Source organism: Mandrillus leucophaeus, unplaced genomic scaffold, assembly GCF_000951045.1.
Source record: "Mandrillus leucophaeus isolate KB7577 unplaced genomic scaffold, Mleu.le_1.0 Scaffold23, whole genome shotgun sequence".
NCBI classification, from domain to species: domain Eukaryota; kingdom Metazoa; phylum Chordata; class Mammalia; order Primates; family Cercopithecidae; genus Mandrillus; species Mandrillus leucophaeus.
The window spans coordinates 1,675,767-1,687,259 of record NW_012102365.1 but is presented as its reverse complement, the minus strand read 5'-3'; the positions used below and the strand labels follow the sequence as shown (position 1 = coordinate 1,687,259).

General features: G+C 51.0%; 1 protein-coding gene across 1 annotated transcript in view; it reads left to right on the top strand.

Annotated features, from left to right (window-relative positions):
- The first annotated feature begins 1,527 nt into the window (after positions 1 to 1,527).
- Positions 1,528 to 11,493, top strand: part of SLC9A1 (solute carrier family 9, subfamily A (NHE1, cation proton antiporter 1), member 1) — a 57,802-nt gene continuing 47,836 nt past the window's right edge. The window contains exon 1 of the mRNA XM_011981672.1: positions 1,528 to 2,717. Coding sequence (XP_011837062.1) covers positions 2,366 to 2,717 — 352 coding nt within the window. The 5' untranslated portion in view covers positions 1,528 to 2,365. The remainder of the gene's footprint in view (positions 2,718 to 11,493) is intronic.

Genomic DNA, 11,493 nt, shown 5'->3' with positions numbered 1-11,493 from the left:
CCTCAGCCTCCTGAGTAGCTGGGATTACAGGCACACACCACCATGCCCGGCTAATTTTTGTATTTTTAGTAGAGACGGGGTTTCACCATGTTGGTCAGGCCAGTCTTGAACTCCCCTCGTGATCCACCTGCCGTAGCCTCCCAAAGTGCTGGGATTACAGGCATGAGCCACCACGCCCAGCCTAGACAATGGTATTTTAAAAAAGCTTTCCAGTGATTCCATTGTACAGCCATGATCCCTTGAACCTCACCAATTTCAACCAACACCATAGATTCAAATTTAAGTTCCATTACTGAAAGCATGCCACTGTTGTAGGTTGAATTGTGTCCCCGTAAAAGAAGTTGAAGTCCTAATGCCCAGTGACTGTGAAGATGGACTAATTAGGATGGAGTCTTTGAAGATGATCAGGTTAAGATGAAGTAATTAGGTTGGATTCCTAATCCAATGACTGGTGTCCTTATAAAAAGGGGATATCTGACTGGGGGTGGTGGCTCACCCCTGTAATCCCAGCACTTTGGGAGGCCGAGGCGGGCGGATCACCTGAGGTCAGGAGGTTGAGACCAGCCTGACCAACATGGTGAAACCCCATCTCTACTAAAAATACAAAAATTAGCTGGATGTGGTGGTGGGTGCCTGTAATCCCAGCTACTCTGGAGGCTGAGGCAAGAGAATCGCTTGAATCCAGGAGGCAGAGGTTGCAGTGAGCCGAGATGGCACCACTGCACTCCAGCCTGGGCAACAAGAGCAAGATTCTATCCCAAAAAAAAAAAAAAAAAAAAAAAGTGGAGGCGGGGAATCTGGACGCAGAGACAGACACTAGGAGAACTCCATGGAATACCAGCTATTCCCAACAAACCACTGGAAGGTAGAAAGGCATGGGACAAATTCTCCCTCATAGCTCTCAGCTGAAACCAACCCTGCCAACACCTAGATCCGACCTCCAGCCTCCAGAACTGTGAGACAATCAGTTTCTGTTGTTGCAGCCACCCAGTTTGTGGTACTTTGTGACGGTAGCCCTAGTAAGCAATACAACTACTTACATAGTAGCCAGGGGACTCTCTTCACCTGTTTCCTCATCTGTAAAAGTGGAATTGTAATAATGTGCCAGGGTGCATTCCAAATAGTTTACACGGATTGTCTCAGTCATTACATCATCCCTCTGACATAGTCACTACTACTATCTCCACTTAACAGATGAGAAAGTTATGAAACAGAAAGGTTAAGTAACTTGCTCAAGGTCACATGGTAACTAAATACATAAACTAATGATACATTCTTTACAGGATTATTGGAAAGCCCTTATGAGACTGCAGATGTGGACGTGAAATCGCTTTGTAAGTAGTCGGCATTTTACCCGCGTTAGTGAGGTTCTCTGTATATTCAGGACTTTTTCAGGACTTTTTTTTTTTTTTGTCATCTCTGACTCTCCTTCCTCTTCCTACGCGATACTTCCTTCCCTCGGCGACAGGGGCCGCTGCGCTGCGCGGGCACCGACGGTCTCTCTAGCCCGCCGCACCGGCTGCTCGCTGGTGCCTATAAGTGACAGCGCCGGGCTCAGCGAGGCTTCAGTCCGCTGCCGCCGGGGCCGGGGCTAGGGTTAGTTCTGGAGCTGGATCGGGAGCTGCGGCTGGGCCGGGGCGGAGCGCCGCGCTGCGCCGGGGCCGCGAGGAGGGGCGTGTTGCTGCTGGCCCACCGCGAGCCGCCCCCAGCCCGCGCCGAGGCGCCTTCCCGCCAGGCCGCCTGCCTCCGCCTTCCGCCTCTCTCCATTTCCCCGGAATCTCAGCCCGGCGCGCCTGGACCCCTGCCCTTCTCTGGGTGGACAAGCTCCCGGCCGCTTCCCGGTTTCACTCCTTCTCAGCCTGGGCTCCCAGCCCCCTCTCTCCTTTTCCTGGACTGGGTCTCACCCCCTTCGGTCCCCTTCCATTAGCTCAGGCTCCCTACCGCTTCCCTTAGCCCACAGCCCAGAGTCCCAGCTCCTCAGTCACTTTCCTCAGCCAAAGGTCCCAGCCTTCCCTCTTCCTTTCCCTTGCACGGGTCCAGCCTATCCTGCCTCTTCCTCTATCCCTAGGGCTCTGTTTCCCACATCCCTCCTCCCCCTTCCCAGGCCCGGAGTTCCAGACCTTTTGGTCTCCTTCCGTGGTCCTTCCGGGGTGCTTGCCCCCTTTCTCCACTTTGGAGTTCCAGGTTCCAAACCCAGCCTCCCTCCACCCCCAGAAAATTGCTTCCATGGAAATGCCTCTCTAAAGCATGAACTTTTCCTAGAGACTACACCAGTCTCTCTTCCCACTTGCTGACCCCTTGCTACCTATGTGCCCGGTTTTACTCTCACTTGGGTAAGGTCGAGGCCGGCTCTGGGAGCAGCACCATGGTTCTGCGGTCTGGCATCTGTGGCCTCTCTCCACCTCGGATCTTCCCTTCCTTGCTCGTGGTGGTCGCTTTGGTGGGGCTGCTCCCTGTTCTCAGGAGCCATGGCCTCCAGCTCAGCCCAACTGCCAGCACCATTCGAAGCTCAGAGCCACCACGAGAACGCTCGATTGGAGATGTCACCACCGCTCCACCGGAGGTCACCCCAGAGAGCCGCCCTGTTAATCATTCCGTCACTGATCATGGCATGAAGCCGCGCAAGGCCTTTCCAGTCCTGGGCATCGACTACACACACGTGCGCACCCCCTTCGAGATCTCCCTCTGGATCCTTCTGGCCTGCCTCATGAAGATAGGTAAGTCCCGTTTGCTCCGATGCCGCGGCGACCGCCAGACTGGTGAGCTTCTTGCCTCATCTCGCACCATTTGAGGCTGTCCAGGAGTAAGGATCTGAACTACCCCCATAAGGTAGGCAGTCTCCATCCTGCCACCTTGGTCCTTCTCAAGCTCCAGTTCTGTGACTTCTGATTTGTGACCTGAGGCTTCCCAAGATGGGAGCCAGCACTGTGCACAGAAGAGAGCAGGTTTAGAGGATGGGATGCTTCTGATCCTAGCTCCCTTCAGTAAGGCTTCCACGACTGGCAAGTCTTCTCTGGCTGGGCCAGATCCCCAGGAGAGCCAGGCACCCTGCTGTATGTGAGACAGAAAGGAGTATCTTCTGGCAAGTGGCACATTCTGCTCTGTCAACAGCAACCAGTGCAATTTATGACTGGCTTTATTGGAGTGTGTTCCAGGATGGAGTATATTTCTACTTGGCCTGCTTGAGGAGTGTAAGCATAGTGGAGACCTGGGCAGCAAACTTACAAGTGTGGTGGAACACAGGGGATCCCCATATTCCCACCTTTCCTTCATCTCCAGAATGTTATCTGTCAGCTTTGCTTGCCCAGGCTAGTTAGGAGCCCCTGAGTCAATTTCCGGTCCAGGAATGCCATACTTTATAGGATCTGTGGGACAAGGGGCCCTGGAAATTTCTGAAGTCTGTTTTGGGAGTGGAGGGAGAGTAGAGGAGGTTGAGGCTTGGTCCCACCCCAGCTCACCGCCAGGTCGCTGCCTCGCTGTGTCTCAGGGTGCTGTCTGGTCTGCTGCTCAATCAAGTAGGTGAGGTACATAGGGGGAGGCTAGGGATGTTCAGGCCTGAAGAGACTTTGAAACCTTTTGGGGAGAAGGAAACAAGTTATTCCCTCTCAGAGTGTTGGTCTCCCTGCTAGGCCTGAGCGCTCTGTTCTGCTGAGTGACTGGGGTAGCTTACTGGAGCCTACATAGCCCAGAAGTCCCTGGAAGTGATGTTCAGGGGGCCTTTGAAAGCTGCCTTTGCATTTTCAGCTTGCCCCCAGCTGGTTGTGGAAGGCATGAGGTCCTGGGACTCTGCTGTCCCCTCTGCCTGAGATTTGGGTTTGGAGATTTGGCAGGAAACCTTCCAGCTCTCCCAAGGACATGCAGGAGCTGAGCGGTGCTGCTGGGCTGGTGTGAGGCAGACTCTGGGACATGCTGCGGGAGGAAAGTGGTGCCTCTAATTTGATAGATCCAGGAGCTGGGTTCCTGGTGCAGGGCTCTTGTGCCAAGCTAGTCACAGTAGCAGAGCCTTACATGGAACTAAGCCATCAGCACCTATACCCTGATGGCACTTAGCTTCCTGGAGAGAAATCAAGGACTGGACAAGGGGAACCATGTGTACTGATTCCGACATAAATGCATGACCTTGAATAGCTGAGGCCTTTTTCTGCAGGTCTCCCTCACCTGTGAAATGGGTAAGACTCTCAATTTTACCATACCAATTGAGTCATGAAATGTCGTCTGATTTTGCTGTAAGAAGCTGAAGTGACAGTGATGTCATTTGACTGTGTAAGACCAGGAGGAGACCTCACAAGTGCAATCTATAAATTGCCTCCTGTCCCCAATCCCCTCACCTGCCCACCACACCTGGCATTCTATTAGGGCATTCAGGGCTGGCAGACACACTTTGAGTCTCAGTGGCTGCTGGTGGGACGACAGCATGACTACAGAGACCCCACTCTAAGCAGTCAGAAGTTTGTCCCTGCAGGCGTGGTATCTCTAGTGCTAATGAGGTCAGCTTGGCCTGGCCTGCTTTGTCGCCACCCAAGTGCTGTGCCCGGGACCCTGGGCAGCTGGAGAGCAGAGACGGTACCATGGCAACAATATCAGTCTAGAAGTGAGGAAAACCCGGCTTCTCTTCCCACCTCCCTCTGTCCTTGGACCAGTCACGCCTCCCTACCCGTCAGTTGATTTTGGTGGTCCCTTCTAGGTGTGATATTTCTGTCATTCCACTGACTCTGGAAACTCTGGCAAGTCACTCAGCCTTGGACCTCAGTTTTCCCATTGTGAAATGATGAGGCTGGACGTGGTCTCCTTTCCAAAAGTCTGTCTCTGCCGTGGAAAGGCATTTTTCTGCCTCTGAAAACAGGAGCTCTAGCATCTGGCCATGAGTGGAGAGAAAGGTGGTCCAAAGATCTGAAGACTCCCTGTTCAGGCCTCAAAAATGAAAGCCCATTTTTCCCAGCTTCCCCTTTGCAGTGTAGAATTCAGCTACCACTCTGCCACTTAGCAGCATCTCTGAGCCTCAGTTTCCTCATGTATAAAAGGGGAACTAAGCTGGGTGCAGTGGCTCACGCCTGTAATCCCAGCACTTTGGGAGACTGAGGCAGGGTGGATTGCCTGAAGTCAGGAGTTTGAGACCAGCCTGGCCAACATGGTGAAACCCCGTCTCTACTAAAATTACAAAAAATTAGCTGGGCATGGTGGTGGGCGCCTGTAATCCCAGCTACTCTGGAGGCTGAGGCAGGAGGATCGCTTGAACCCGGGAGGCAAAGGTTGCAGTGAGCCGAGATTGCGCCATTGCACTCTAGCCTGGGCAACAATAGTGAAACCCCGTCTCTAAATAAATAAATAAATAAATAAATAAATCTTTTAAAAATGGGAACTAATAGTATCCAGTTACAGTGCTATTAATGTGATGATTACATAAATTAATGCACATAGAACTGAGTTTGTATATACAGGAAGCATTCAATGAGTAACATCTGCCCCTGTTAATATTTTAACCACCTACAGCAAATGCATCCCTACCTCAGCCTCCTACAACCTTCCTCTGAGCTGAAGGATTACAAATCTCTCAAACCTAGGTTGCCACCGGTATCCTTCCTTAAGGTATCAGGGTTTCCATGTGTCCTATACTGTTCACTTGAGCTGGTCATGGCTGGAGGGAAGATGGCACCAGCTGCCTTGTGGGGATAAGGGTGGGGGGCTGAGGCCATGCTCCGTCTGCACTCTCAGATACCCAAGAGCCTGGGAGCTGATTTTGGGGTCTTGCCTATTCTCTCAACACCCCAGCGTGGGTAGGAGTTCCGTTGGAGCCCTCATTCTGTCATCTATGGCAGCTGCTTCCCTTGCAGGTTACCCCTCCTTTAAGAATAGAAAGTACTTTGTGCAGTTCTCCTTCCTACCCTAACCATGGAGCAGAGCCTCAGGTAGACTCTTGCAGAGACTGGGGTGGGAGGAGCAGGGTGGGAGCTGAAGTTCTAGAACAGTTGCTTCTGGGTTCTAGTCTACCTCTGACTCAGTGGGTGACATTAGGCAAGTCACCTTCCCTCTCTGGGCCTTTTTTCTCCCCTCAACAGTCAGGAATTCTTACTTGTCCTTGCTGGGGAGGGGCTAGTGGTGTGAAGAGGATTTAGGCTATTGGGAAAACTATGGGAATGACTCCAAGCCTTAGGAGTTAGATGCATGCCCCACCCCACATTGTGCTTTGGACCCTGCATGAACTCTGCTTTGTTCCGAGTTCACCTGACTCCCGGGCTAGTACTTGTTCCAAGGGAGAGCTTCACTGTAACTCAGCTCAGCACTGGCATCTCCTGCATTTGTTTACCCATGTTCCTGACCCGGAATGCCTGGCAGAGGCCCAGGAGCCCATAAAGCAGGTATTCATCTTGTCTCCTGACCAGGGACACAAAAGGCTTATTTTGTCCCTTTACATCTTATAGCTTTTTTTGGTTTTGGTCTTTGCAAGGCTAATCCTGCCATCTCCTCTGTAGATTAAGTCTGTGAATAGGGGAGATGTGGTCACTGCCCACTTGACATGCATGGATATCAGACCCAGCAACTGGTTTCCTGTGAAAGTGACACTAGAAGGTGCCTCTCTCACTTCTCAAAAGAAGAGAAGAACAAATAGCTTAAAGGTCACCTTGAAACTGTCTCAAGAAGCCCAGATAGGACTCTGTGAAAAGGAAGAGATGACCTTTTTCTCTTTGGGAAAATAGCAGACTGACTGCAGAACAGTGGGAGGGAGGTCAACTGGGGACTGGAGGAAGGCTTCAGGTAGGAAGGACATGTGTCTCTAGGAGTGCCAAGGCACTTAGAGGGCTTAGTTGGTCAGATTGCCCAGACTTCATTCTGCTGAGCACCCACGAAGCTTGCCTTTTCTCTCCTTCCGAGCCAGCCCCGTGGCATCCAGCCCTGGTATAAAGGAAAGACATGGTCAGAAGCCCTGGGTTCTGCTCCTGACCCTGCCTCTCGGTACCTGTGTGACCATGAACCTTAAGGTCCGTGCACCTCATTCTCTGAACCTGACTTGCCTCATCCTTAAGACCAGTGTAGAGGCTGAATGTGGGAACGCCTGCTAGAATGCCCAGCTCACTGTAGTAACTTTCAGGGCCATGCAGATTCTTCCCCTTTTGGGAGGTCTTCCGAGCCCACAGCAGTCACTTGCTCTTTCTCTCCCAAACCCTTTTCCCTTATTGTTTATCCATAACATTGGCATGAGGCCTTGCCTGCCCTGTGACATCTCCCGTGTTGAACGGGTGTGTGTGTTTTAATAATAGTTGCCACTTGGTATCTACAGAGTAGTGTCAGGCACTTTATAAAAGCAATCTTATTTAATCCTTACTCAAATCATAAGAGATAAAAGATGTCTCTGTTTTGCAGATGAGGAAATGGCTTAGAGAGGTTATCATCAGTGATGTTGAATTGCTATTTATTGTCTGTTCGAGTCTTGGCATAGCCTCCTAGAGGGGTGCAGCTGCATCTCCTGCCTCTGGCATTCCCTGCAGCAGATGCGCACAGCCCTGCATTGAGAAGCTCCCAGCTCGCTGCACCTGCACTCAGGAATTGTAGGACTCCCTCTAGGAGTTGGGCGCATGTCATTGGTGGGAGCCCTGTCCCTGCCTTGAGAAAGCTGTAGGTGTTCTGTGTCTGGCTGTGCACCTGTCCTTTGTTTTTGTGAGTCTCCTTGGATGCAGCCGAATCCTGCATTCAGGTAGGGCCTATCCCTTGTTCTCTGCTAGCGACCCTGCCTGCCATCTCTCTGTCGGGGTCCTCTCAGCCATCAGACCAGAGCTTGCTTCTTCCCTGCTTGGACAGGGGAGTGCCAGGTAAAGGGTGATCTCCTTTAGCCACAAGGGGTGGCTGACCTTATGACCTCCTGCCTCTGAGCAGGAAAGGTGACAGGCTGCTTTTGGTTACCCTCAGGGCCCAGCAGAGTCCCCTGAGAGGCAGCCTCTGTTGGAAGCAGGTGGCACAACTTTGTTTAGCTCTACAAGGCAGGAGGAGTTTAGTAGTACTTCTCCTTAGCGCTGAAATTTGTTTCCAAAGCACTTGCATGTACAATCTTTAATTTAGATCTTCTCAGTGGTCCTGTGGGTTGGAATAGCGTGTGGTATTGATGTGTTCATTTTACATCTGAGGAAACTGAGCCTTCGGTTGTGACCTGCCTGATGTCACTTAGCAAGCCTGGGACTAATCACTCAAGGCCAAACTCTCTCCTGCCAGGCCAACATGCTGCGTTCTTGTTGGATCAAGGGGGATGAGCGATTTAAAGGGGCTTTGAGGAGAGTAAATGACCAGACACATCCACATTGGTAACCTGGATTGTTGTCAGGAGGGACACCTGTTCCTTCTGTAGGAAGGAAGGGCTAAAGGGTCCGGGTGCTCTGGAGCCCTGACAGCTTTGGCTCAGCTCCAAGTTCTTTTCTACAACTTGAACATACCTGTATTTGCATGAAGGAGGATGAGGGCCAGAGTCGTACTGGGGACTGTCATTCTCATAGCCCTTATCTGTGGAACAGCAAATCTTTGAAATGGAGGACTTATCCTTTCCCCCAAAATGTTGTATGCCCTCTGGGAGAGAAAAGGAGAGGCAGAGAAATGATTACAATGGAGAACATGCAGGATGGTTTGAAAGGTCAAGAGACCTGAGATCTAGTCTCAGCTCTCTGTTGCCCAGCTGTGTGACTTTAGGCAAGGCATAACCTCTCTGAGCCCCTGTTTTCTTTTTTCTTTTCTTTCGAGACAAGAGTTTCGCTCTTGTTGCCCAGCCTGGAGTGCAGTGGTGCAATCTCAACTTGCTGCAACCTCTGCCTCTCAGGTTCAAGCGATTCTTCTGCCTCGGCCTCCTGAGTGGTGGAGATTACAGGCATGTGCCACCACACCCGACTAATTTTGTATTTTTAGTAGGGGTGGGGTTTTGCCATGTTGGTCAGGCTCGTCTTAAACTCCTGACCCCAGGTGACCCGCCCACCTTGGCCTCCCAAAGTGCTGGGATCACAGGTGTGAGCCACCGCTCCAGGCCTGAGCCCCTGTTTTCTAATTGATATTATAGATATTTATTTTTTCTTTTTTTTTTTTTTTAGAGATGGAGGATGGGGGCCTTCCAATGTTGTTGTCCAGGCTGGTTTTGAATCCCTGGCCTCAAATGACCCTCCTGCCTCAGTCTCCTGAGTAACTGGGATTACAGGCATGAGCCATCATGCCTGGCTCCCTATTATTTTATTTTTATTTTTTTGAGATGGAGTCTCACTCCGTTGCCCAGGCTGGAGTGCAGTGGCATGATCTCTGCTCACAGCAACCTCCGCCTCCGGGTTCAAGTGATTCTCCTACCTCAGCCTCCCAAGTAGCTGGGACTACAGGCACGCGCCACCACCCCCAGCTAATTTTTGTGTTGTTTTTCTTTTCTTTTTTGTTTTTTGAGACAGAGTCTCGCTCTGTCACACAGACTGGAGTGCAGAGGCATGATCTTGACTCACTGCAACCTCTGCCTCCCGTATTCAAGTGATTCTCCTGCCTCAGCCTCCCGAGTAGCTGGGATTACAGGCACCCACCATTGTGCCTGGCTAATTGTATTTTTTTTTTTGGTAGAGACCGGATTTCACCATGTTGGCCAGGCTGGTCTCGAACTCCTGACCTCAGGTGATCTGCCCACCTCAGTCTCCCAAAGTCCTGATATTACAGGCATGAGCCACTGCGCCCGGCCTAATTTTTGTATTTTTAGTAGAGATGGGTTTTTGCCATGTTGGCCAGGCTGGTCTTGAACTCCTGACCTCAGGCGATCTGCCTGTCCCGGCCTCCCAAAGTGCTGGGATTACAGGCATGAGCCACTGCGCCCAGCTGGTAATTGGTGATGTATTTGTTAAATACTTGTTAATTATATTAGCTGCCACTTACTAATTTTTTACTTTGTTTATTTTTGAGACAGGATTTTGCTCTGTCTCCTAGGCTGGAGTGCAGTGGCGCAATCACGACTCACTACAGCTTCAACCTCCCAGGCTCAGGCAATCCCCCCACCTCAGCCTCCTGAGTAGCTGGGACCACAGGCACAGGCCACCACATCTGGCTAAGCTGCTACTTATTCATACCTAGTTTAGAGGTTGTGAAAGGTACTTGCACAGCTAGAAAACATTGGGGTTTAAGCCCAGATTTGTCTGACTTCAGAGCCTGTGTTCTTTTCATCCTCATGCCCTGATTCCAAGGGCTTTTTCAGTTTAGAAATTTAATTTTTCCCATAATCATTTTGAATTGGGGGAGATTTAAAGGCTTTAGTATTTTGAGCCTTGGATCACTTCTTGGGTTTGGGGAAAAAGCTTACCCACTCCAAGTCCCACTGTGAAGCAAATAACCTTTCTTGGAGGTGGCAGCATGCAGAAAAATACAGGAGTGACAGGGAACTGGAGCTGGGGGTCTGAGGCTGTCTCTGGGAATGCCAGCCCGTACACAGCCTCCTTTCCTCCTCACCGCCTCTCTCACCTGCCCCCTTTCCTCCTGAGGCAGGGAGAGAAGGCTCGCTCAGCATACCCAGGACCTGGGTTATTCCTGAGTCATCCATCGCCTGTGTGGGCCTCATTTTGCAGCACTCGCTCCCCTTGCAAATGTCTGAGTCAGACATGTCTCCCCAAGGTTGTCTGCACACACTGCACTGGGCCAAACTGTCTCTAGATGCTGATAAACATCAACTGATACTTTAAAGCAGCCCGTGATTATATGTTGGTATTTTAATCTTATGGGCTAATCTAATTTTAACCGAACTAAGTTTTGGGTTGGGCCTGGATCAGTGGGCTGCCCCGCTTCCCTGGGATCATGCTGACTTCATTTTCTTCCCCCTAAAGCTCATCTAATATACAGGGCCAGTTTTGGGGTCTATTAGGCCAGGCCTGAGCCCTGAGTTTTTATACTACTTGCCAAGAATCCAGAATTCCCCCAAATTACCCCAGCACGTTCTTTCCTGAAAAGATACGTCCTTAAGCAGTTCCAGCTGAGATTCAGGATGAGAAACTCTGTTCCTTCCCAGGCCCCCTTCCCTGTCCCTTGGGGAGCACTTACCCCTAAGCCCAGACTGGCCTTTCCACAGTGCTGAGCCTATTTGAGACCAGGCCATAGAAGGCGGAGGAGTGATATCACAGCTGTGTGTTAGAGCCCACAAGTTCACAAAACCAATAAATAGCTAACACTTGCATAGCATTTGCCGTTTGCCAAGTGAAGCTGGAAGAGGCTGTGTCTTTGCACCAGCCAGCCGGGACCAAGAGCAGCTCACTAAGATCCTGGGTGGAAGAGGCAGGTCAGCTGAAATCAGCCAGCAGGCATTTAGCATATGGCCATCAAGGAACAAAGAAGAGTAAACCCAGGCCCTGCTCTTTAGGAGCTTCCAGCCTGCCAGGGCTGGGCAGACTCCTGGCAGAGGCAAAGTGCAGAGGGAGCAAGCAGTCCCTGAGGACTGGGGTGTTTAGAGAAGGCCTCTCAAAGGAGGTGGAACATGAGTCTGAGTCTTGAAAGATGGAAAGGAATTAGATA